The sequence below is a fragment of the Eutrema salsugineum genome, unplaced genomic scaffold (genome assembly GCF_000478725.1).
Source record: "Eutrema salsugineum unplaced genomic scaffold, Eutsalg1_0 scaffold_11, whole genome shotgun sequence".
Classification (NCBI taxonomy): Eukaryota; Viridiplantae; Streptophyta; class Magnoliopsida; order Brassicales; family Brassicaceae; genus Eutrema; species Eutrema salsugineum.
Genome location: NW_006256901.1, coordinates 1565889 through 1592256, shown reverse-complemented (window position 1 = coordinate 1592256; position 26368 = coordinate 1565889). Strand labels below are relative to the sequence as shown.

At 34.8% G+C, this 26368-nt stretch overlaps 5 protein-coding genes across 6 annotated transcripts; 4 read left to right on the top strand and 1 right to left on the bottom strand.

Annotated features, from left to right (window-relative positions):
- The first annotated feature begins 972 nt into the window (after nt 1–972).
- Nucleotides 973–3329, top strand: LOC18026263 (cyclin-B2-1). Its single transcript, XM_006409212.2, has 10 exons — nt 973–1127; nt 1212–1350; nt 1450–1509; nt 1610–1790; nt 1901–2029; nt 2115–2204; nt 2290–2511; nt 2595–2693; nt 2787–2965; nt 3076–3329. Exons 1-10 carry the CDS (start codon nt 1067–1069, stop codon nt 3230–3232), a joined length of 1317 nt encoding a protein of 438 aa, XP_006409275.1. The 5' UTR covers nt 973–1066; the 3' UTR covers nt 3233–3329.
- Nucleotides 3330–3818: 489 nt separating this feature from the next.
- Nucleotides 3819–5362, top strand: LOC18026262 (phosphoserine aminotransferase 2, chloroplastic). The gene has a single exon (XM_006409211.2). The coding sequence runs from the start codon at nt 3922–3924 to the stop codon at nt 5203–5205; it is 1284 nt and encodes a 427-aa protein (XP_006409274.1). The 5' UTR covers nt 3819–3921; the 3' UTR covers nt 5206–5362.
- LOC18026261 (serine acetyltransferase 2) lies at nt 5314–7847 on the bottom strand. Of its 2 annotated transcripts, XM_024160685.1 has the most exons (11): nt 7701–7847; nt 7457–7597; nt 6830–7027; nt 6692–6751; nt 6528–6623; nt 6415–6439; nt 6226–6320; nt 5967–6133; nt 5814–5887; nt 5666–5725; nt 5314–5574 (listed from the first exon to the last, which is right to left on the bottom strand). In XM_024160685.1, the coding sequence occupies exons 2-11, from the start codon at nt 7595–7597 to the stop codon at nt 5519–5521; spliced, it is 972 nt and encodes a 323-aa protein (XP_024016453.1). In that variant the 5' UTR covers nt 7701–7847; the 3' UTR covers nt 5314–5518. The 2 variants fall into 2 exon arrangements, with proteins under 2 accessions (XP_024016453.1, XP_006409273.1); XM_006409210.2 differs by having other exon boundaries at nt 7457–7847.
- Nucleotides 7848–11370: 3523 nt separating this feature from the next.
- Nucleotides 11371–13661, top strand: LOC18026260 (probable acyl-activating enzyme 2). Its single transcript, XM_006409209.2, has 2 exons — nt 11371–11879; nt 11979–13661. The coding sequence occupies exons 1-2, from the start codon at nt 11541–11543 to the stop codon at nt 13452–13454; spliced, it is 1815 nt and encodes a 604-aa protein (XP_006409272.1). The 5' UTR covers nt 11371–11540; the 3' UTR covers nt 13455–13661.
- A 124-nt stretch (nt 13662–13785) lies between these two features.
- Nucleotides 13786–14176, top strand: LOC18026259 (RPM1-interacting protein 4). Its single transcript, XM_006409208.2, has one exon. It carries the CDS (start codon nt 13884–13886, stop codon nt 14091–14093), a length of 210 nt encoding a protein of 69 aa, XP_006409271.1. The 5' UTR covers nt 13786–13883; the 3' UTR covers nt 14094–14176.
- Nucleotides 14177–26368: the final 12192 nt, after the last annotated feature.

The window sequence follows — 26368 nt, the reverse complement described above, 5'->3', positions numbered from 1 at the left end:
TTCTAACTCCTTGTATTTTGAGAGATATGATCGTTTGAAGTTGAGCTTCGTACTGATAACGTATTAAGAGAAAAACTCTTTTTTTTTATTATTTTCACAAACAATGTATATATACATTACATAACTAATATATCAGAAACTCTAATGGGCCATAAGACATTAACCTGATGGTTAATGGGCCGGTTACTAGAAGTCCATTTGTTTATAACAGAAACTTCTTTTCCAACATAGTAACCTTGTCGAATGCAGATCCAATATGACTTAGACAAACATTTTCAATAATGCTTTTACTTGAAACATCAAAACATTTTTAGTTCCGGTTCAACAGTCCTTTGTTACAAAAACATTGTTTATTTTGTTATTTTAATTTTACAGCTTCCCCAATTTTTTTTGAAATTAATTTTTGGCTAGTATAAATGGAATATTAAAATATATTATTGACCAAGAAATTACTTCAAATGGAAAGAACTCTCACGGGCCAGCATAATTCTCGGTACGGAATCTGGTCTTTGTCTCCTACGAATTTTTCTCTGAAATTAGACTGAAAGAGCATATGATTAGCTCTGTAAATACGGATATTAAATAACCTTAAGCATATTGATTGTTAATAATACTTAGATTTTTAAAATAATCAACCATATTTTAAACTCAAAAGTTTGTTAGAGCCGCGCCTATGGAGCGCACAATTTTGTCTGTAAAAGTCGAAGCCACCCAATAGAAAAAAAAAGAATAATATTTTTTTTTTGAAAAATAAAGAAGAGACGAATAAGCCACATGCCTTGAACCAAAGTTACCGTTAATACAGACTTGGAAGTAAATCGTTTCTGTCATGAATCCAACGGTCATATTCTGATCCTAGCCGTTCTTTTAATTAAAAGACAAAAAATTGAAAATTAAAAATTACACCTTTTTTATTCATCTTTCATTGTCTCAATTTGCTTATTTCATCCCCTTCTCCATATTCGACTGTATCAGACTAAGATTCTCTTCGTTTAATGCTCTCTTTCTAGCCTCTTTGTTTTTATTTTTTGTTTTTTCTCTCTCGGAGTAATCAAAACGAACAAAAATGGTTAACTCCGGTGAGAACAAAATCGCCGTTAAACCCACTACAACGATGATGATTCAAGGTAGTCGCATTTGTCTCTGGTGATATGAGAGTTTTTCAAGGTCTTACAAATGGAAAAATTCTGATATATGTGTGCTGTGTTTAGATGAAACGAGAAGCAGAAAATTCGGACAAGAGATGAAGAGAGAGAACAAGAGAAGAGTTTTGGGTGTGATTAACCAGAATCTAGTTAGTGCAAGAGGTTATTACCCTTGTGTTGTCACCAAGAGAGGAAGCTTATCAAAGTAAACTTCACAAAATCTCATAATCTCTCACAACTTAATGTCTTTGATTATTGTCGATTTGATTGTGCTTATGGGTTTTTTTGGGGTGATTTGAATCAGTAAGCAAGAAGAAGGATGTCAAAAAAAGAAGCTTGAGTCTCTGCGACCCTCGGTTACAAGGTATAAAGCTTGAGCCTTTTTGTGTGTTTTGTGTTGACCTGATTCGAAAGAAAATATCTGATTCGAAAGAAAAGATCTGAGATTGTTTTGATCTTTGCAGATCTCGTGTTGAAGAGCCATTGTGTGAAGAGGAGACGAAGAAGCTGAAGCAATCAGTTCCAAGTGCAAACGATTTCGTTGACTGTAAATTCTTTGAGGATGAAGAAGAAGTTACATTGGACCATCCCATGCCAATGTCGCTGGAGAAGCCATACACAAGCATCTCTGACTCTGATCCAATGGTAAACATAAATCAATTCACTTCATAAAAGATCTTAGCTTTGAATGCAAATAAAATATTGTAGAATTGCATAATGCTGAATTTCAATCTTGTTCGGTTTTGATTGGACAGGAGGAAGTTGAGATGGAAGATGTAACAGTGGAAGAATCAATTTTGGATATAGATGTCTCAGATGCGAAGAACTCACTTGCAGCTGTTGAATATGTCCAAGATCTCTACGCATTCTACCGGAAAATGGAGGTAAATTAGTCTGGTTTAATCCGTCTCTCAAGGAGCAAGAGTCTTTGAGAGCTTGTTTAAGACGATCCTTGTTTTGAATTTGCAGAGGTTTAGCTGTGTTCCAGTAGATTATATGATGCAACAAATCGACTTAAACGAGAAGATGAGAGCAATACTAATCGACTGGCTAATCGAGGTAGACATCGAAATTCGACAGTCATCACTCTTGAATGGTACTTTGTAATTTGATAGAGGCTAAAGAAACTTGAGTAAAATTGCAGGTACATGACAAGTTTGATCTGATGAACGAGACGTTGTTTCTCACAGTGAATCTGATAGATAGATTCTTGTCCAAGAAAGCTGTTATGAGAAAGAAGCTTCAGCTAGTAGGGTTAGTGGCTTTGCTCTTAGCTTGCAAGTATGAAGAGGTTTCGGTTCCCGTTGTCGAAGATTTAGTACTCATTTCAGACAAAGCTTATACGAGGAATGATGTTCTAGAGATGGTAAAGGCTTGGAAGAACTCAATCTTGTCTCCTTTATATTGTAAACAAATCTCTTATGAATTGATTCTATTTACTCTCTGCAGGAGAAAACAATGTTGAGTACTTTGCAATTCAATGTCTCGTTGCCGACACAATACCCTTTCTTGAAAAGATCTCTCAAGGCAGCTCAAGCAGATAAGAAGGTCAGTTAAAAACCAATATAGCTTCTTGAATCATTTTAACTTGAAAATTTTGGAATTAGATAGGAACTAACTGTGAAACTGAAACAAAAACAGTGTGAGATCTTGGCATCGTTCTTGATCGAGCTTGCACTTGTGGAGTATGAGATGCTTCGGTTTCCACCATCATTACTAGCTGCCACAGCTGTTTACACTGCTCAATGTACACTTGATGGTTTCAGGCAGTGGAACAGTACATGTGAATACCACTCTCATTACTCTGAAGAACAGCTCATGCAAGTCTTTCTCCATCTCATTTCAATAAAGCTGATTCTTTTATCAGTAAACACAATAGGGTATTGAGAAAAGATCAGTCTTTTACTAATTGTCATTGCGGGTTTTGCAGAGAATGTTCAAGGAAGATGGTGAATCTTCATCAGAAGGCAGCGACGGGGAAGTTGACAGGAGTATATAGGAAGTACAGCACATCCAAATTTGGGTACATAGCCAAGTGTGAAGCTGCACACTTTCTTGTGTCTACTGAGTCTCATGATCATCCTTAAGCCAAAAGCACAATATGTAGTTTGTACAGGCTCTATTGACATAGTTCCTCGTTTCCTCTTAAGCACAAATAACATAAGAAAAGAAGAAGAAAAGTTCAATTTGTCTGAAGTTTGATTCTGATCTCTTTTTCTTATTCACTTTAATATTAACTTTTCTCAGCAATACAGTCCATGATGAATGATATGGATACAATCATTCTTTGACTTCATTTACTCTTTCTTTACAATGGAAAAAAAAAAACCATTGCATATATGAATTATTTGACCAAAATGAGTCATACTGTCCGATTCGACCAATGACCAAAAAAAGAATATTCCGATTCACTTAAGTTCGATTTCGAGAAACGCAAATTAGACATGATTCTGTGAATGTAGGGGTGAGAAATAAAATCGAACCGAGCCGAATTTTTATAGTAACCCGGACTTCAACCAAATCAAAATATACCGAATCGGAACAAAATTCGGTTCTGGTTGGGATCATACCTACCAAAAACGGCGTCGTTTGATTCATCGTCTTAAATTTTGACCTGTTATTATCATCTCTGCAACCAACTATCTTCACACTTCACTATTTTCAGATATTTAGTTGTTTGTCTTTTTGGCCGTCACTATACTTTTCTCGTTACACTCTTCACATCTTTTGGGGGAAAAAAGCCATAAAGTTTCGAGATTTCTCAGAATCAACGATTATGGCGGCGTCAACGAACTCTTTCCTTGTCGGAAAACAAACCCAGATCCCTTCCTTGAAACCCAAATCCATTTCCCAATCCTTTCTTCACCTCAACAAAGCTTCCACCGTCAACCTCACCGCAAGAACCAAATCCGTCTCGATTAGATGCTCTTCCTCGTCGACGCAGGTTCGAGCCAGCTCCGTCGGATCCGAGCCGCGAGTCTTCAATTTCGCGGCGGGTCCAGCCGCATTACCGGAGAATGTCTTGCTCAAAGCTCAATCGGAGCTTTATAACTGGCGTGGATCTGGTATGAGCGTAATGGAGATGAGCCACCGTGGGAAAGAGTTTCTCTCAATCATTCAAAAAGCCGAATCGGATCTCCGTCAGCTCCTCGAGATCCCTCCGGAATATTCCGTTTTGTTCCTACAAGGCGGCGCCACCACCCAATTCGCCGCTCTGCCGCTAAACCTCTGCAAATCTGACGATCCCGTCGATTACGTTGTTACCGGATCTTGGGGAGACAAAGCGTTCAAGGAAGCGCAGAAATATTGCAACCCGAAAGTGATTTGGTCAGGCAAATCCGAGAAATACACCAAAGTCCCGTCTTTTGATGGATTGGAGCAGAATCCGCACGCCAAGTATTTGCATATATGCGCCAATGAGACTATCCATGGAGTCGAATTCAAAGATTACCCAGTTCCTAAGAACCCTAATGGTGTTTTAATCGCTGATATGTCCTCCAATTGCTGCTCGAAGCCAGTGGATGTGTCGAAATTCGGTGTGATTTACGCCGGTGCGCAGAAGAACGTTGGTCCTTCCGGTGTCACCATTGTGATAATCAGGAAAGATTTGATCGGAAACGCTCGTGATATCACTCCGGTGATGCTTGATTACAAGACCCACGACGAGAACAGCTCGTTGTATAACACGCCTCCGTGTTTCGGGATTTACATGTGTGGTCTCGTGTTCGATGATTTGTTGGAGCAAGGTGGATTAAAGGAAGTGGAGAAGAAGAACCAGAGGAAAGCTGAGCTGCTTTACAACGCCATTGATGAGAGCAGAGGGTTTTTCAGGTGTCCCGTTGAGAAGTCTGTGAGGTCTTTGATGAATGTTCCTTTCACGTTGGAGAAATCGGAACTTGAAGCAGAGTTTATCAAGGAAGCTGCTAAGGAGAAGATGGTGCAGCTCAAGGGGCATAGATCAGTGGGAGGGATGAGAGCTTCCATTTACAATGCAATGCCTTTGGCTGGTGTCGAAAAGCTTGTTGCTTTCATGAAGGATTTCCAGGCAAGGCATGCTTGAATTCTTCATCTTCCTTTTTTTTGCTTTCTGGGTCATCTTTTCGAGTGTTTATAAGCTTTGATGCTTATGATTTTGAGTTTTTGTTACTTGAATTCCAATTGTCTGCGGACTTTTTTTCAGTAATAATATCTAGGCGTATGCTAGATTTCATGTTCAAGCAAGAGTCATTTACACTGTTATGCTAGTCTCATTTCGTTGAGACTAAGGAAGATAAACTGAAAAACTTCCAGAGATCAAAATCTTTGAATAAACAACTTATTGAGAAAATGCTGAGATATTAGCTTTTGATGATAAGCAAATGTATACAGGGATCTCATGTTGTGCAGTTAGTGTGTCCTTTCTCTGTAACTCCTGTTGAAGCTGATGGTCCTGTTTTTAAGAAGTTCAGAGATCCCACATGAACAGTCATTTCATATATTCTTTCATGTCATGGGAGTTCATTGCGAGTTTTGTAAGTTACCGTTAGATATTGCCGACTTGTAACCACCAGCTACATGTCGAAAGAACTCTTTCGTAGCATCTGCATATTCATCCACGAATAGGCAATAACTAAAACCGAGCGAGACAGAAACACAGAGCAAGAAGAATACAAGAATCTGTAAACTCACCGTGTTTCATTGCCAGAGACGGGTCTTGCTCATCAATGACCCTGATCAGTTTCGCTGGATTTCCAGCCACCACACTTCAAAAACCCAAAACGGATGGTTCATTATAAACAAATATTCAATGAACGATTTTTTCAGATATTTTCACTTTTATACCTATGCGAAGGAACGTCCTTTAGCACAAGTGAACCTGCAGCTACCATTGCCCCACGACCTATGCTTATGTTTCCAAGTATAGTTACACAAGCTCCAAGCAATGCACCTTCGCCTATTTTTGGGTGACGATCGCCGGTTTCCTTTCCAGTTCCTCCTAAAGTTACACCCTGTGACAGTAATAACCAGCCGTGATAAAACTGAAAAATCATGATCTCAGCATTGTAACTTCAAGGCAAAGGTTTGGAGAAGAGATGCTTACATGCAAGATCGAGACACGGTTGCCTATCACAGCAGTCTCACCTATGACCACTCCAGTTCCATGATCTAACAATATACCCTCGCCAATTGTTGCAGCTACAAGAAAAAAGCAATTTGTATAACCAGCAATCAGTTCCTCCATTTTCTTCCTAGTTGCAGAGTTTATACATAAAGGCTCATCAAACTTTACCTGGATGTATGTCTATTCCAAAAACCTGAGAGAAACCCACAGCACAGATCAGACATTGGGCTGAAAAATGCAAACCAATTCAGTAACCAAACGACAATGATCACCAAATCTACCTCACTTATTCGGCTTTGCAATGCAAGAGCTAATAGTTTCCGTTCTTCATTCCACAGTTTATGAGCAACCCTGTATGCTTGCAATGCATGATAGCCCTGTAAGAACAAAACGTATCCATGTGAGAGCTGTTTCATCTCTAAAGACTCAAGTAAAGAATTACTACCTTCAGGTGCAAAATAGCAGAACTATAAGACAGACAAGCGGGATCCCGGTCTTTAAATGCCTGCAATCATTGATTTGAGGCTCATAACAAAAACAAACTAAAACCATGTCTTTAACATGTATTAGATGAGTGTTGTACCTGAATATCATGGCGAATCGAACTCTGAATACCTTTGTCATGCATCATAACGTCATTAAATATATCCAAGAGTTGAGTTGCCAACAAGGTCGGGTTTTGGAGACGGTTTGCCAGGACGAATCCTAAAGCTTGCTCTAAACATGTATGTGCCAAGATGCCCGCATACAAGAAGCTACTCAGAATAGGCTCCTTCTCTGCCTGTAACCACAACAAGATTCATCATTGTAAGATTCGCAACATCTACAAAGATAGCGTATAACACTAGCACTATTCTCCAAGTTTCTTCCTTTTTAACCAAACAACTTTTCTAATGTTTAACACTCACTTGAAAACATCAAGTTAACCTCAAATATTTCGTTTACTAAACTATTGTACAAAGTCAATATGTGATGATGATCAGTGGTTGACTAAAAATCAAAACTTTCAACGAGACAAACAAGACTAAACCCTAATGGACACTGTTACAATTAAACAACAAAAATAAAAGTCTTGTTGTTCTGTAGGGTCATCAACCAACAAGAAAACTGTGGATTAACATGGAGTCTTGAAACCATAAAAACCATTTCTCTTTTCTTCTGAATGACAATCGATGATGATGCACATAAAGTGTTAAAATTGAGAGGAAACCTCTTGCTTAGCTTCTTCTCTTATAGCATCCCAAATAGGATCGGAACCAGAATCCAGAAAAATCGGGTCAAACTCCGACTTGTGCGTTCCCTTGGTGTAAACATCGAAACCATTCTCAAAGGGACGCTCGTCGCCGTTCATCTCCGGAGAATACAATTCCAGGAATAGAAGAACAAGACGAAGAAGATCAATCACAACTCTTTTGATTTGACAGAAAGAGACGGAGAAAGGTAAAGGAGGCTACTTTAATGGATATGATGATGAGAAACTGAGAAAGAAGCCCTTTTTTCCTTTTCTAAGCGGGTCCTTTCATTCACTCTGATTCTGCTCCTGATGGTCGTTGCTGTTTGGTTTCTCGTTTTGATTTCAAGTCTTGGTGTTGTGTCAGTGTGTTCACCGCTTTGAATGGTGGTTCTACGATATCATATCATTTAACCCCTTATTTTGTTTTATTATTCCTTTGGCCTTATCTGGTCGCGGCCGTAATTGAGTCCAAGTTCGTAATGTGTTTAGGGTCTCTTAGACAGATAATTGTATTTTAATCCAGAGATAATTTTAGTTGAATCTTAATAGTATTCCTGGAGAAGTGGAATATGAATGTTGTACAAGGTAGAGAGAGACCCACTAATGGTGCCAAGTTGTTTATAGTTTACAATATTAGATTATATTAAATGCTTCTTGTCAACCAAATGTACTTAAAATATAATACGCAGACCTAATAAAAATTAAAAATTAGGCTCCAATTAGTAACACTGCATAATCGAGAATGATGGACGAATAAAGCTTCGGAATAATGTTTTTGCAGGATAAAATCTGCAAAATGAAAAATTGTCGTACGAATAAGTTATGAGAATAGCAAAATATAAACTATGTGAAACAAATAAATATGCCATTTTACAGCTTCCCAATGAGCCTTAGTCAAATTTATTATGGTCTAATGACTATTGTTTTGAGAAAAAAGTATGCAATCTTTAACCAAAATTCGATATTTAAGGATTTGATTAGTGACCACTTTTAAATATTTTGAATGGTTGTGCAAAATAAAAACGATTCAATTTTGTTTTAATCAAAATTTGTAATTTAATTTTTTTTTTTATAAATATAATTTTTTAATAAGTGATATAAATTTGTGTTTAGATAAATTTTTTTCAGTATTATTATGACCACCATGATCATAAAAACATAATTTTAACTCGGTTATTTTATTAATAAAAAATAATCATTATTATAAAAATATATTTTTAACTCGCTTATTTTATTAATCTAAAAAGGACTATGATTATGAAACCATAATTCTAACACACCCGTCTATATTACTTTATAGTATAAATATTTAAAAATTTGAAATTATTTTCTCCTAACATCTTGCATGTTTTGATAACTCAATCCGCATTTATAAAAAAAAATTTAACTTGTCCCATCAAATTATTATATAATATTTATATTTATCTATTTTCAATATGTGAAATTTTAGTTTGATAGAATATGATTAAAAAATATAATAAGATGTTTGTTAATCATATGTGTTATTCTGAAAATCTTATTTAAATTTCAAATGTTAAATTAAATCTAACCTATATTTAAGGAAGTCTATTTAAATTAATATCTATAGACTATAGATATAACCTATAATTAAGGAAATTTTTAGTTATCTAATTAATATTTAATTTTCGAAATTAAATTTATATATATAATATTTAAAAAAAAAATTTGAGAATGTTTGGAAACAAACACTAAAAGTGCTTCTGTTTTAATATAATAGATTGATAACATTATAGTGGTTGAATAGTATTATTATATAAAATTATTAGTGATTTTTGTTTATAATTTAATTAAAATAATGCAATGATATATAGTTTAAATTTCATAATATAAATTTGAGTAAACATAAATTATTATTATTATTACTGCAATAATACTTTCAAAATGCAAAAATAAAAACAACACACATATACACAAAAAAAATGAATTTACAGTGCATCATTAAAAATTTACAAAAAAGAACAATACAAAACTATAAATATAATTAAGAAGAAAAAAACATTGTCCACAACTCCTGGTTAATGCTCCAAATGGTCAATTTTTTAGCTATTTGTAAACGTCTTCAAATTAATTTTTAACCACCCAAATTAACTTCTAACTGTTGAATGCGGTTAATCAACTAAAAAGGGGTAATTCAGTAATCTTATTAATTCAGATAATGAGTACAACTGGACCCGAGTCGGGAACTAATACAAGATGAATGAGTTGGCTACTATTCACCTTCGGAGATCTGGAGCTCCCCTTCCAGATCTTCTCTATTTATACTACTGCGGATTAGGAGGCTCTTAGGTTTAGCTCCTTTGATCACCAACTTAACTTGTTGGGTCTTTCCTCGATGTTGGGCCGGCGTGGTCGGGCTTGGTCCATCCTAACACAAATTGCCGTAAACCAGATTCAATTGAGCTGATTTGGATTTGTACCGGGTCGAACCGGATTGCGGAGCATATCACCAACACTAACCACTCATTTCAAATGTTTTTTAAGTTACGGTTTTAAACACTTACTAGATTCTAACCCCGTGCATCCGCACGGAAATATTTTTTATTGTTTAACAAATTTTGTAATATAATTTGTGTTTTTGAGTTTATATATAATTATTTTTATAAATATATTTTTTAATATGCGAAAATATTGATTTTGTGTTTATATATATTTTTATAGTATTAAAATTAATTATGATTATAAAAATATAATTTTAACCCGTCTGCTAATATTAATTCAAAATGAACTATTATAAAAATATAATTCTAATTTTTCCGTTCATATTACCGTATAATATAAATATTTATTAAAAGTTTGAGATGTATTAACAGTATTATTTAGCATTATAATTTTCTAAAATTTAATCAACGAAAGGAGTGTACAACTGGTTTTTCAAACCATATTATAATGTATACAATAATTTTTAATTTTTTCTGTTTTGATTTTGTATGAAAAATATATTTTCGATATACATGTATAATTCAAAATTAGTGATATTAGTTACCAAAATATTTTTAACCCAATTTTTTATATATATTTTTAGTTCTATAAATTTTAAAAAATATATTTTTAATATTTAAATTATACATTTGAATTTTACCTATTATTTTATTATTAATTTGTAAATAAATCATAATCGTAAATATATTATATAAACAACATAAATATCATATCATTTACATTATTATCAATATTTAATATTTTAAATATGACAATTATTTTTCATATGTGAATTTTTTTTTCGAAAATTCTAGATATTTTTGATAAAAATGTTTAATAGTATAGAAATTATTTAAATTAGAATCTTTAAATCAAATCTAAATTAATATCTAATTTAGTATTTTTAATCAAATCAAATCAAATCTAAATTACCTATATTTAAGGAATTCTAAAAATATTTAAATTAATAACTAAATTTCGAAATTAAATATAAATAATTATTAAAATTATTTTTAAACACTTAAAAAAAAAATTAAGAGTGTTTGAAAGCAAGTACTAAATATACTTCTGTTTTAATATAATAGATTTCAATTAGTCTTGCTGATTGGTGATACTTTCTGCAGCTCGTTTGCAACGGCAGTTGTTGATGCAACCAATTAAATCCTAGAAAAAGTTATGGTATTTGGTATTTCAAGAATCAAGATTGTGCTTGGGGCCATGATTAATTTTGGACGTAAAGAAAAGACAATCAGAGATGAGTTTCGCTTAGAACCCCCAAGCTTTTAAACCTTTCTCAAAGATCTTAATTGTCTGGTAAAAATCATCTCGAAAAAATCACTCACTGGCAAGATTTGTCGGACTCTATGGCAATGAAGAAACGTCTATCGAACTGCCAACTTAGTACGAGACTCTTGTTAAAAAAAATGGATAAAGTCCAAGATTTTCTTGGCATTTTTCCTGTCAGATTATCGTGCACATTACAAAGTTAATAACGTTAATCACGAGGCATGATTTATCTTCATAAAGCTACTAATTTGGATCCCGCAACAAAATCAGATCAAATTCTACTTTGAATTCGAGAAGTCAAGCAGAGGCAATTCAGATTTCAGAGTGTTAAACCATGAGATTCTTGTTAACCAAAAGAGCATTGAAAATCCTCAGCCCACGTTTTCAGAGACCGTGCTTGACCCGTCCTTCCTTCTCCTCAACCTCGTATTCCGGCGGATTTTCCGACGATTCCGAGCCGGAATCATGGAGAACGATGGAGGGTCTGATCCGTTGCCCGGCCAATTTCTCCCCTTTATCCCCAATCACGTTCTTGGAGCGATCCGCCAAGGTTTACAGAGACCAAACCTCTGTTGTGTTTGGTTCCGTCAAGCACAATTGGTTCCAAACATATCAACGCTGTCTCCGTCTCGCCTCTGCTCTGACCCACCTCGGAATCTCTCCCGGTGACGTGGTAAGTCTCTAAATTTGTTCAATTTCTTGCTCCGATTAGATTTTTCGATTTGAAAAATCCGAAAGGTTAGGTTTTTTTTGGTAAATGTGGATCCTTTAGGTTGCAGCTTTGGCGCCGAATGTTCCAGCAATGCAAGAGCTTCATTTCGCTGTTCCAATGGCTGGATTAATTCTCTGTCCGCTCAATACTCGACTCGATGCTTCGACATTGTCGGTTTTGCTCGCACACTCGGAGGCGAGAATCCTCTTCGTTGATCTTAAGTTACTTGAGCGTGCACATGGAGCTCTTGATCTTCTTGCTAAATCAGACAGAACTAGAAAAGCTCCAATGCTTGTCTTGATCTCTCAGTCTAATGATGATGATGATGATGAAGATGATGATAAATCATCAAGCTTTGCATCAAACTACTCGTTTGATTATGATTACGAATCTCTGCTTAAATCAGGAAACAGCGATTTCGAGGTGATCAAACCGAGAAACGAATGGGATCCAATCAGTATAAACTACACTTCAGGGACGACTTCGAGACCTAAAGGCGTAGTGTATAGTCACAGAGGAGCTTATCTCAACTCTCTCGCTACTGTTTTTCTTCACCAGATGTCTGTCTCTCCTGTCTATTTATGGACAGTACCGATGTTTCATTGTAACGGATGGTGTCTCATTTGGGGAGTAGCGGCTCAGGGAGGTACAAACATCTGTCTCAGGAAAGTCACTCCTAAGCTCATCTTCAAGAACATTGCTATGCACAATGTGACACACATGGGAGGAGCACCAACGGTGCTAAACATGATTGTGAACTCTCCTGTGACCGAACATAAACCGCTTCCTCATAGAGTCGAGGTTATGACCGGTGGATCACCGCCTTTACCTCAGATCCTTGCTAAGATGGAAGAGTTAGGTTTCAATGTCTCTCATCTTTATGGCTTGACAGAGACGTACGGTCCAGGGACACACTGCGTGTGGAAACCGGAATGGGATTGTCTTTCTTTGGAGGAGAGAACTAAGCTTAAAGCTAGACAAGGAGTGCAGCATTTGGGTTTAGAAGGGCTTGAGGTGAAAGATCCGGTGACAATGGAGACTGTAGCAAACGACGGTGTAACCATGGGTGAGGTTATGTTTAGAGGAAACACAGTGATGAGTGGATATTTCAAGGACTTAGAGGCTACACAAAAGGCTTTCGAGGGAGATTGGTTCCACAGTGGTGATCTCGCTGTGAAGCATCAGGACGGGTACATTGAGATCAAAGATCGGTTAAAAGATGTGATCATCTCAGGAGGAGAGAACATAAGCACCGTTGAGGTCGAGAGAGCTTTGTGTAGCCACCAAGCGGTTCTTGAAGCTGCTGTTGTGGCACGTCCGGATAATCATTGGGGACAGACTCCTTGCGGGTTCGTGAAGCTTAAAGATGGGTTTGATGGTGCTAAACCGGAGGAGATTATTGAGTTCTGTAGAGATCATTTGCCTCATTACATGGCTCCAAAGACTATTGTTTTCGGGGACTTACCTAAAACCTCGACAGGAAAAGTACAAAAGTATCTGTTGAGGAAAAGAGCTAATGAAATGGGAAGCTTGTGATCGCCATTAAAGGAAAACTTAAAAAGCTTTGTCTTTTGGTATATATATAAGGAAAGAAAGATGAGAGGGATTGTAAAACTACCGTGTGATTAATGAAGAAAACAGATCAGCCATGGATATGGTATTTGCTTTAATTAGCTTTGATACGCGGAAAGGCCAACGGTTTTGTACCTCACAAAGATTTTAAAGACATTAAAAGAAAAACAAAGGAGCTAATGGAATATTCTTCCGTGTATGAAACGAGTCCAATTCGTAGGAAGATTTCAAAGACAAATCCTACTTATCTGTATTTTCTCCATTATAAATTTGCATCGTGGGCCAGACCCTTTAAACAAAAACATCAACTCATCGAAGAAGAAGAACAAGATTTGTTTTTCTTTTTTGTGTGTTCTCAAGAGATTAGAGACATTGTTACTTTCTTGATCGGAAATGGCATCGAACGACGCTGGAAGGCCGTTGCCGAAATTCGGGGAATGGGATGTGAATGATCCGGCGACGGCGGATGGGTTCACGGTGATATTCAGCAAAGCCGGTGAAGATAAAAAGACGGGAAGGAGTTCGACGAAGACGACTTCTCAGAGGAAACAAGACGGTGATAAACCAACGGTCAAGAAATGGCTCTGTTTTACTTTTGCTTGATTTTTGTTTTTGTGTGTAAATTTTAATCCTAAGAGAATTTAGCTTTGAGCCTTTTGACAAATTTTTTACTAGAAATTTTTTCAGTTGCTTTTTTAGTCATGTAATAAAAAAAATTATGACGTTTTGTTTCCTAATGATGAATCAACACAATTGTGTTGTTTGTCCTTTTAATTTCTGATTAAAGAATGGAAAAACTAATAAAAAGAGAATGTCGATATACAGAATCTTTGAATTTGAGATGACATTATAAACTCTTGAACATCTCTTGTTAAGATTATGACAAAATATGTTCTTACAAACCTTTCTTTTAATCACTCTTGGTTTCGTATGCAAATTATAACGATGAAACTAGACCTTGTATGGTTTTGATAGGACAACAGAGAGCATTTGCCACTTTAGCTTCCAGCGATTGTTGTTTTTACATATTTTTTAAGGAACTTTTACCCAAAGTGAAGAAAATTATGTATGTGTTGAGAGGGTAAGTATTGACTTCAGGCCAAGTCTTTAAAAGTCAAATAGACCCAATATGTTTCAACCGTTTTTTCTATACCAAATTGTGAAACCCCGTTTCCGTTTTCCCTTCCGGAAACCAGACTGGTTATCAAATCTATGAGACTCTGATTCCGCTTTTCATCTGGATTGTCTATTAACTCTGAACGCCCTAACCATTCCTCCCAGTAAACCCACCGTCCTCTCTCTAGGCTTGTGAGCCCAACATCCTATTTTCTAGGCTCGCTGGCCTACCATTGTCTGACGATCGGTGCGTTAGTCCGGGAGGCTCGTAAGACTTGTTTACTATCCTTGCAATCACCACGTGATATTTCTCCATACTTTGTCCTCACTCACACGATACTGCAGACCACTTTCCGGTAAACCACCTATCGTGAAATTGTTCCAGTTTTAAGTACGCTTAACTCTAGAATTCTCTTAAGTGCACTTTGATAACATAAATAGTCAAATCAATTCTTATAAGTCTTTTCATATATAATAAAAATTGGAATATTACACAAATTATCAAAACCGAATCAAATTATTAGAAGGAATAAAATGCGGATAGTTATAAATATCGAATGGTTTCTCTTTTAAAACCATTTTGGATATTTGAACAAAATTAAAACCAATTCGATCCATATGGGTATATGTAATATATTTATAACGCAAAAAATTATTAGATGTATTTGGACTTGAAATAACAGAAATATCAAATATTATCATTATCAAGTCAAAAATCTTAATTTTCTTTTCGAGGAATCTTGGGTAATAAGGGAAAATAGCAGATAATTAAGTTTTTTTTGAGGTATTTTGAAATTTGTTTCTAGAATCCTCTCATTTACTTAGGTAGGGTTATTGGGAGTTGGATTTATAAAAATTTTGATTGATTTTAAAAGTCATGAAATTTGTTAAATCTTCAAGAGTTTTATTGGATTTGTAAAATTTGTAAGAAATTTTGTGGATTTAATAATAGATTTGATATGACAGAATTTGAGAATTCAAGAGATATAGGTAGTATTTTGAAAATTATGATTTATGAGTTAAATTGTAAAGAAACATTATCCCAATAACATTATATTATAACAGAATTATAGAATACAAATTTTTTGAATAATAATAAATTTTGATTAGATTATGAAAATCATCATATTAATAATAATAAATTTTTTATAATCCATTTACGAATAACAGTGAAATTTATTATGAATATAAAAATCTACAAACTAATAGCTATAGAATTTTACTCTAAAAATTTTCATAAATCAATCTCCCAATGACACCCCTTACATGGATTATTTATGCAAATTAATTAATAATATTCTAACTGCAAACTATAAAACTTACTTTCTGGATAACTAAACAGTTTCTTAGAATCTAATTATGCAGATTATCAATTTTATAATATAGAAATTTTATCTTTCACCTCCTATTATCCAGAACGTAATGTCATATAAACTAGATATGTAGTTTTGAACAAAATTTCACAATTTTTTATTATATTGAAAAAAATATTTAAAGGAAAGACCAATAAGAGCGGATCTAATGCTTTTACATATCTGACTAGCCAACAATATGGACTTTTGCGTAGAACCAGATCCATTCAAATCACAGTTTTAAGGAGTTTCATGAATTAAAATAGATTTGTCTAAAAATAAGATAGATCTAACTTATATATATATACACAGACACACACGCACACACTCTAATCAATTCTTTTCTCTTCAAAGTTCTTAACACATCATCATTCATTTTCTAACATCTAAAATGAGCAAGCCCTTTCATTTCACGTTCATCGTTTTATTTGTCTTCACCTTCTTCGTGCTAGGTTTGTATCCACATTTAAAACCATTTCAATAAATTACAAAATATTGTCTTACCATGTTATTCTGTTTCATTTATCATAACATCAGCCTCTATTCTTGAAACAAATAAAATGCTATATTTTTACTTTAAATATAAAAACTAAAATTTGATGTCTTAAATATTATTGTAATTTACAGGAATAGTTGGAAGAGACAGGTACTATAATTGCCAGGAGCAACTGAATAATCTTAACAACAAAAATTGTGATAAAAAATGGTGTAGCTCTGAGTGTACGCGGAGGAGGAAGGGGATCGCTACATGCATAAAAGGAAAAACCTTCTCTCCGTGTTATTGTGCTTATCATTGTCCTAAACCCTAAACTCAAATCGATATAATTAATAAAGTCTTTATAATAGAGTAAAAATAAGATAATAATTTACTGATTTGTATCGGTGATGTTTCCTTGTTATAAATTAGATTCAAATCCGTACTGCGATTTCAGTTATGGTTGGCCACTACAAACATCTTAAATAACAAGATAAATCAGCTTTTCTCATGCTTTCATATATTAATGTTATTTTTAATCTTAAAGAACAATAGTCCTGTTTAGTATTAATTTTTGTTCTCTTCTCCATAACTTTTGCATATATAAATTATAAATAGAAAGTACTTACCTTCAATCAAAAAGACTAAAGTCTAATCCAAAAGTAAGTTTTAAATCATATACAAACCTTCTTCTTGACATTATATAGGACTAACCTTATATCTATAAGAATAAACTATAATCCAAAAAGTAAGTTTTAAATCATGTAAAAACTCATTAAAAGAGAATGTCGATATACAGAATCTTTGACTTTGAGATGATAACACAAGCTCTTGAACATCTTTCTTGTTAAGATTAGGACAAATTATGTTCTTCTCTTTGCAAACCTTTCTTTTGATCTCTTTTGATTTCTTATGCAAATTATAACGAGGAAACTAGACCTTGTATGGGTTTGATAGAAAACAGAGAACATTTGCCACATTAGCCTCCAATGTTGTTTTTTTTTTCCTTCTTAGGAACTTTTACACAAAGTAAAGAAAAGTATGTGATGAGAGGGGTAAGCATTGACGTTAGGCCAAGTATTCAAAAGCCAATAGACCCAATGTGTTTCTACCATGTTTCCTTGAGCAAATTATCCATAACCGAATCAAATCGAATCAGATAGTCATTCATATCGAATAGTTTATCTTTTAAATACATTTTGGATATCTGAAGAAAATTGAAACCAAATCAATATCAAAATTTGTATCCCAAGTAAAATTATATACGCAAAATTATTAGGTGTATTTGACTTGAAATAACCAAAATATCTAAAATTACAATTGTAAACCCAAAAATTTTAATTTTTTTTCAGGTATTTTGGGATGATTCGGGAGAAAATAGCCGATAGTTCGGATATATTTTTGGGTATTTCAGGTGTTTTGAAATTTGTTTCTGGATTCCTCTCATTCATTTAGAAAAATTGTTTATGTATAATATAAATCAATTTTAAATTTTTTTATTGTAAGTTACAAAACTTAATTAATAGATAAACGGTGTCTTAATTTCAAACTTAATTATACAGATTATAGTTACATATGTTATTAATTTAAGAGTACAGTAAAAACTCTATAAATTAATAATGTTGGGACTTTGGTATTTTATTAATTTATAAAATTATTAATTTATGGATTTTAAGTAAAAATTTTTATTAATTTTAAATTTTAAAAGAAAATTTCTTTGAATTTATAATATTTAAAAAATTCTTTCAAAAATTAAAATTAAGTTCTAAAAAGACTTCAATATAAAATAAATAATAAATATCATTAAACTCATATTTTAGTTGATTATCTCACGTTTATATCAACTTTTATTTATGGTAATTATTAATTTATGATAACAATGAGACCATATATTTACGTAGGAGTTTTGTTAAAGTTATTATCTTATTATCTTATTGAATTGTGTAATATTTTGAACTGATCCAACTCAGAACCATGAACATTTAATAATTTATGGTGTATTAATTTATCGAGTATTAATTTATAAAGTTTCTACTGTATATACACATTTTATCTTTTACCATGTATTATGCATAATGTAATCTAGTATCTATTATAAACTAGATGTATATATAGTTTTTGACAAAATTTCACAATTTTTAACTAAATCTGAAATATACTCTATAAGGAAGTAGCAACATTTACATATCCGTTTGGCGTGTTTGCAGGCGAGAAACTTGTCCGTTGAAGAATTGTCGATGTAATAGTTCTCATAATTTATAGGGTTTTTAGTGAAAAATCCCCTCAATTAAGTTTGAATCGGATAAAAACCTCTCAACTATTTTTGTAATGTAAAAACCTCTTAACTAAGTTTTCGTAATGATTTAGCCCCTTCGTGAACAGTACTGTCAAATCTTAACGGATTACAGTTAAATGAAAACATGATGTTTTGTATTTTATTAAAAAACGAAATGACTTCAATAAAAGAAAACCCCAAATCGATTTGAAACTAAAAATCCTCAATTTAAAAATTAGGGTTCCTCATTCAATTTGAAAAACTCTTAAATTCTTCTTCTAAATAAATTTGTTGGAGGAAGAAGAACAAGGTTTTAAACATCAAATTAAAACAGCTGCCTCATCTTCTTCCAAGCTTCAGGTTTGTGATTCTTTCTCCTCTTTCTCCCAATTTGCGAAAATATTTCTCTCAATTCAAGGGTTTTTCTCTCAAATTCGTTTAAATCAACACAACAAATCATTTCCAATCTCACCCAATTGACTTACAAACCATAAAAACTACTTAGAATCACACTTTCAAAATTAGGATTCATCAGTTTAGGTTTAGAATTTAGGATTTAGAGTGATTATGTTTTAATATTGGATTCTTATATCTGGCTTTCAAAAAACTTGTTGTTTATAGTAAAATCGTGTAGTTTTTGCTAAAAAAAGAACGATTTGTTAAGATTTGACGGTGCTGTTCACGGAGGGGCTAAATCATTACAAAAACTTAGTTGATGGGTTTTTACGTTACAAAAATAGTTGAGGGGTTTTTATCCGATTCAAACTTAGTTGAGGGGTTTTTTCACTAAAAGCCCTAATTTATAATAGAATAATAATAAATCAGTGTTAAAAAAAAGCATTTACATATCTGATTAGCCAATTATATGGACTTTGCGTAGAACCAGATTCATCAAATCACTATTTAAGGAGGTACAGTAATTAAAATAGATTTGTCTAAAAATAATATAGACCTAACTCCTTATATATATACACACACTAATGACTAATCTATTATTTATCTTCAAAGTTCTTAAAAAATCAACAGTCAACATCTAAAATGAGCAACCACTTTCAATTCACATTCATCGTTTTAGTTGTCTTCACCATCTTCGTCCTAGGTTTGTATCCACATTTAAAATCATTTAAATAAGTTACAAATAGTGTTTTACCATGTGATTTTGTTTTATTTGTCAAAACATCAATATTCTTGAAACAAAAGAAATGCTATATCCCTATTTATTACTTTAAATATGAAAACTGAAATTTAATGTCTTAAATATTACTTTAATTAACAGGGGTGGTTGGAAATGGAAATGAAGAGTACTATAACTGCCAGGAGCACCTGGGTAATACTATGAGTAAAACTTGTGATAAAAAATGGTGTAGCTCTGAGTGCACGCGGAGGAGGAAGGGGATCGCTACATGCTTTCAGACGAAAACCAGCGCTGGGTGTATTTGCGCTTATCATTGCCCCAAATAATTTAAATAGAATATTATTCATTAATAAGATCTTTATAACAGAGTAATAATAATACATAATTCTTTTGATAATGATTATAATTTATTGATTTGTATTAGTGATGTTTCGATGTTATAAATCGGATTCAAATCCAAATTACGATGGTTCACTATAATCGTCTTAAAAAAACAAGATAATTCAATTTCTTGTACATGTTTGAGATATTTATATTAATTTTTGTTCTATTTCAACTTTGACTTGATATGATCGATATCTGATGATCTAAATTTGATTCAAGTATGTTGGTAAACCAGCTCTGATCATTTCTATGAAGTCACCAGATTAAACTCCGATCGCGATTCTAATTTGGATTACGAACTAGATCGAATTTGCGGAAATAGAAAACAACACCAAGAAATTAACGTGTTCGGCCTTCACCGTCAATGCGACGGCAGCCTATCCACGCCAGAACCGCTTTCCCGGAAATTCACTACGTCGGAGAATATTACAGAGTTTCCCGAGATTTCTCTCACTTGTTACAGATTATTCACTTTCTCACTAGAACTCTCTACAAGAAAGAAAATCTCTCACTCTACACGATACACTCTCGCAAGCCAGCTAAGTATATCGATGCTTGAAGACGCCGTTCACCATTGACCGTTAAGTCCTCTGCAACTTAATGTCTAACGTTTCCAGCTTCACCCTTAGAAGCCCAACACACAACCTCTGAGGCCCAAATAATCTAAGTCCATTTAGCTCAACAAATCTCCATCTAATGACTTAGTGTCATTTGATCTTCAAAACTCTGCAATTCTGCTTCAACTCTTCTTCCTTCTTCTCCATAGCTCTCCTTGCGGTCCCGGAACCTTGTTCCTTCTACTCGGAACAGATGCAAAGCATCTTCAATGCTTCTTCTACCTTAGTCACTGGAATGACCTTAGTAAATATGTCTGCAGGATTTATTTGAGTTGGAATATTCGTGACTTGTATCTTGTTTTCTTCGATCTTCTCTCGAATAAAATGATACTTCGTCTCCACGTGTTTTGTCCTCTCGTGGAAGACATTGTTCTTTGACAATGCAATAGCACTTTAAGAGTCACAGAACAACTCCACCTGCTCCTGTTTATAGCCAAATCACCACATAAACCTCGAAGCCAAAGAGCTTCTTTAGTCGCTTCATTTAGAGCAATGTATTCTGACTCTGTGGTTGACAACGCCACAACTTTCTGTAGACCTGACTTCCAACTAATAGCAGTGTCTCTGAAAGTAAACACGAACCCAGTTATAGACCTCCTCCTATCTAAGTCAGAGGCATAATCTGCATCGCAATAACCCTTTAGCTTGAGCTCTTTGCTTCTTTCAAACACCAGTCTAGTATCTGAAGTCCCTCTCAGATACCGCAGCACCCACTTTACAGCTAACCAATGATCCTTAACTGGATTTGCCATAGATCTACTCACCATACCCACCGGATATGCAAGATCAGGCTTTGTTCTAATCATAGTGTACATGACACTTCCTACGGCGTTTGCGTAAGGAATATCCCTCATATACTTCATTTGACTTTCAAGCTCCTCCTCAGCTGCTGTCTTCAACTTGAAATGAGCTCCGAGGGGAGTCTTAACCGACTTAGCTTGATCAAGATGAAACAGCTTTAGAATCTTTTCGATATACCCTTTCTGAGATAACTCAATTCTGAAGTTTGTCTTGTCTCTCTTGATCTCCATGCCCAAAATCTTTTTGGCTGTACCCAAATCCTTCATCTCAAAAGCATCGCTTAACTGTGCCTTCAATGAACTGACCTCTTGCTTGTTTCTAAAAGCTACTAACATGTCATCAACGTAGAGAAACAAGTATATATACTCTCCATCTGCAAGCTTCTTCACATATACACAACTGTCATGTCCACTCCTTTTGAGTTTGATCCCCTTCATAAACTGATTAAACGAATGATTCATTATCTGGGGCTTTGCTTCAAACCATAAAGAGATTTCCTCAACAGACACACCATATTCTCTTTACCCTTTTCTGTAAATCTTTCTGGTTGCCTCATGTATATGGTTTCATCCAATTCGCCGTGCAGAAAAGCTGTCTTAACATCTAATTGCTCTAGTTCCATGTATTCATGGGCAACAATTTCAAGCAAAACCCTTATAGAGACATGTTTCACAATAGGTGCAAAGATTTCATTGTAATCTATGCCCTCCTTTTGTGTGAAATCTTTTGCCACTAACCTGGCTTTAAAACGAGGCTCTTTCACTCCAGGTATGCCTTCCTTCCACTTGTATACCCATTTACTTGCTATAACCCGAGCCTTTGCAGGAAGCTCAACCACATCCCAAGTTCCATTTTTAGCTAATGAGACCATTTCCTCATTCATAGCCCCATTCCATTTATTCCAGTACTTGTCTTTTGTAGCTTCAAAATAGTCCTTAGGTTCAGAAGATTCTCTTTCATCAGTGGTCATAAACACATACACCACCATCTGATTCTCCCTGTACCTCATCGGAACACGAATCTCTCTTCTGGCTCTATCTCTAGCCAACTGATAGTCTTCGAGACTTGGAGGCATCTCAATGATCTCCCCATCTTCATTTACCTCTGGCTCACTATCTGTGTCAGATTGCTCTTGAACTCTGTCACTTTGGTCTGAATTTCCTGCAGACATGTTCCTCTCTGAGTTCACTTCTAGCTTCACCATTCGGTTACCTTCTGTGCTCTCCTTTTGAACTTTTATTGCATCCTTATACAGCACATCTTCTTTGAATATTGCATTTTGACTGACCACACACTTTTTTTCGTCGATTAACCACACCTTAAACCCTTTTACACCAGCTGGATATCCCACAAAGACCCCTTTCTTAGCTCGTGGGTTTAGCTTACCTTCATCTGGGTGAACGTAGACAATGCAGCCAAACCGTTTAAGATAACCATAGTTTTGCTTTGTATTATACTAAACTTCATCAGGAATTCTGCAGTCTATCGCCGTAAATGGTGATTTATTGATCAGATGAACTGCAGTTGAGGCAGCTTCAGTCCAAAATACCTTTGGTAACCCTGATTCACTGAGCATATTTCTGACTTTGTCCATAATAGTCCTATTCATTCTCTCTGCCACTCCATTTTTCTGTGGAGTATAAGCCACTGTTTTATGTCTCAGAATTTCATTCTCTTTACACATAGTATCAAACTGAATATTGCAGAACTCAAGATCATTATCTGTTCTAAGTTTCTTAAGCTTCCTCTCTGTCTGGTTTTCAACCATTATCCTCCATTCATTGAACTTAAGAAACGCTTCATCTTTAGTCTTAAGGAACTGAACCCACACCTTACGGCTATGATCATCAATGATACTCAGAAAATACTGACAGCTTCCCAATGACTTCGGTACATAAGATGAACCTACAGAGCCGAATGCACATAGTCTAGAGGACACTTTGAAATATGCTTCCCTGTTTCAAACTTTAGCCGATGAGCTTTACCGAAAACACAATCTTCACAGAAGCTGAGCTGAGAAACCTTTTTACCGTCTAGTAATCCTCTCTTGACTAATAAATTGAGTCCTTTTTGACTCATATGTCCAAGCTTGCTGTGCCACAAATGAGTATCATCAGTTCTTACTGCATTTGTACAAGCTCCACCTTCTTGTAGTTTCCCTTTTTCACACAAGAAATATAAGGACTGATGTCTCTTGCCTTGTAAAACCACTCTGCCATCCTTCTTAATCTTGAGATTTCCATTCTCGGAACAATACGAGCATCCTTGCTCCTCCAAAGTTCCCAGAGACATCAGATTCCTTTTCATCTCAGGTATAAACCTGACTTTAATCAGAATGACCTGTGATCCATCTTCGTTAATGATTTTCACAGAACCGATACCTCTCACCTTTGATACCGTATCATTGGCCATCCTAACTTCCCCAGACCTGCTCTCATCTAAGTCCAGGAACCAATCTCTTCTCAATGTCATATGAAAATAACAACCAGAGTCAATGACCCATCTTGTCTCTAGATCAGCTACAGTGATATTCAGAACCTCTTCAACAAACAACATATCAACCTTAACTTCACCAGAGTCGTTTATCAATGATGATTCACCGCGTTGCTGCTGATTCTTCATACCATCTTTAAAACATTTGGGACACTGCAGTTTGAAGTGCCCGGTTTCCCCACAGATCCATCAGGTTTTCTTAGTCTTATCCTTGTACTTCACCTTCTTATTTTTCTGAGAAAGTTTTGTTTATCCGACTTGGCCCAGTTAGACATAAGTCTATCTTTGACATAGAGTCTCTCTGCATCTCCCTTCTGTTCCTTAGAATTTGAGCCTGATTCTTGCTCTTTTGACTTGATCGCAGAGATAACTTCTTTCAATGTCAAGGTGACCTTGCTGTATCTCAGAGTATCCTTTAAACTCTGAAACATTGGAGGTAAGGACATCAACAGCATTATTGCTTGATCTTCATCCGAGATTACTACTTCCGCATTTTCTAGATCAGCAATAAGTCTCAAGAATTCATTTACATTTCTTTCTAATGAAAGACTATGATGCAACTTAAAACCGAATAACCTTTTCTTCAGATGAATTCTACTTGTAAGAGACTTTGAGCTATATAGTTCATCAAGTTGATTCAACATACCGTCTGCCGATTGATCTTTGACGACTTTCCTGAGGACGGTGTTTGTAAGACTCAACACAACCGCGCTTCTTGCCAGGCTTCTGCGTCATCACCTTTTGAATCTATCCATGTATCTCCATCTTTAGCTCCCTTCCCCTCACTACAAGAAAACAGTTAATTAACGACTACGGTTTGCGACTGATAATGTAGTCGCTAAATTTTGTGACTACTTAATGACTGATTAACGACGACCCTACAACTGCAGAAAATCAGTCGCCAAAATGTCGCTAAATAGTGATTGCGAATGTCGTCACTTCTTAGTCGCTATCTAACGATGGATTAGCGACTAATATGTAGTCACGATTAATCAGTCGCTAAAACGTCGATAAAGTTGCGATTAATTTGCAACATATGCGGCGAGTCGGTATTATTTAACACGTGTAATACGTTTTAGGGTGGTTGTACCGGTTTTTCGCGACGAACCGTTGGCAGTCGCAATATAGTGACAAAACAGTCGCATATTAGTCACAAAATTTTCTATATATTGAGATCCCATCTACGTTCTACTTCATTAGTATGCTTGCTATCATTTTGGTAGTTACTTTATAAAATTCCTTTAGCTGTAAGAAATATTTCTTACAAAAAAGGTGAAAAAAGAGTTAAGAAAAAAAAAACTCTTATAATAGAAAGAGAGTTATAATTTTAATTTCCAAAATGTCTGAAAATTATAATTATAATAATTTTAGAGCTTGGATGTATAACCGAATCGATGAAAAGACGGGTAATTTTTCGGATGCGTTTATAGAAGGAGTGGAGCAATTCATGAATTTTGCAAATAATCAGACTATAACACAAAGCAATTGTGGTAAATTTTTCTGCCCTTGTAGTGTTTGCAAAAACAACAAGTTTTTGTTGGGGAGTAAGATTTGGAATCATCTATATAGTAAAGGGTTCATGCCAGATTATTATGTTTGGTATAAGCATGGGGAAGAAATAACTATGGATTATGGAACTAGTTATAATAACAGTCATCTAAGTGGGAGTGAAGAAAAAATGGATAATATAGCTGAAGATAGATATGTGGATATGGTGAATGATGCATTTTGTGATAATTTTCGTCAAGATGATAGCTATTGTCTAGATGAGAGTAATGAAAATGTAGAAGAACCTGTACGTAACCATCCCAAAAAGTTTTACGACTTGTTAGAAGCTGGGAAAAAACCATTATACGATGGTTGTCATGAAGGGCATTTACAGTTATCTTTAGCTGCTCGGTTCATGCAAAATAAGGCAGATTATAATATGAGTGAAAAATGTATGGATTCATGGGCCGCATTGTTTACTGAGTATTTACCAGATGGAAATCAAGCAACCAGTTCTCATTACGAGACAGAGAAATTGATGGGAAACCTAGGCCTTCCTTTTCATAAAATTGATGTTTGTATCAACAATTGTATGATCTTCTGGAAAGAGGACGAACATTAGGAGAACTGTAAATTTTGTCAAGCACCAAGATATAAGCAAGTCAAGGAAGGACGGCGATCAAGAACCAGAATACCATATAGTCGTATGTGGTATCTATCTATAGCTGATAGATTAAAGAGA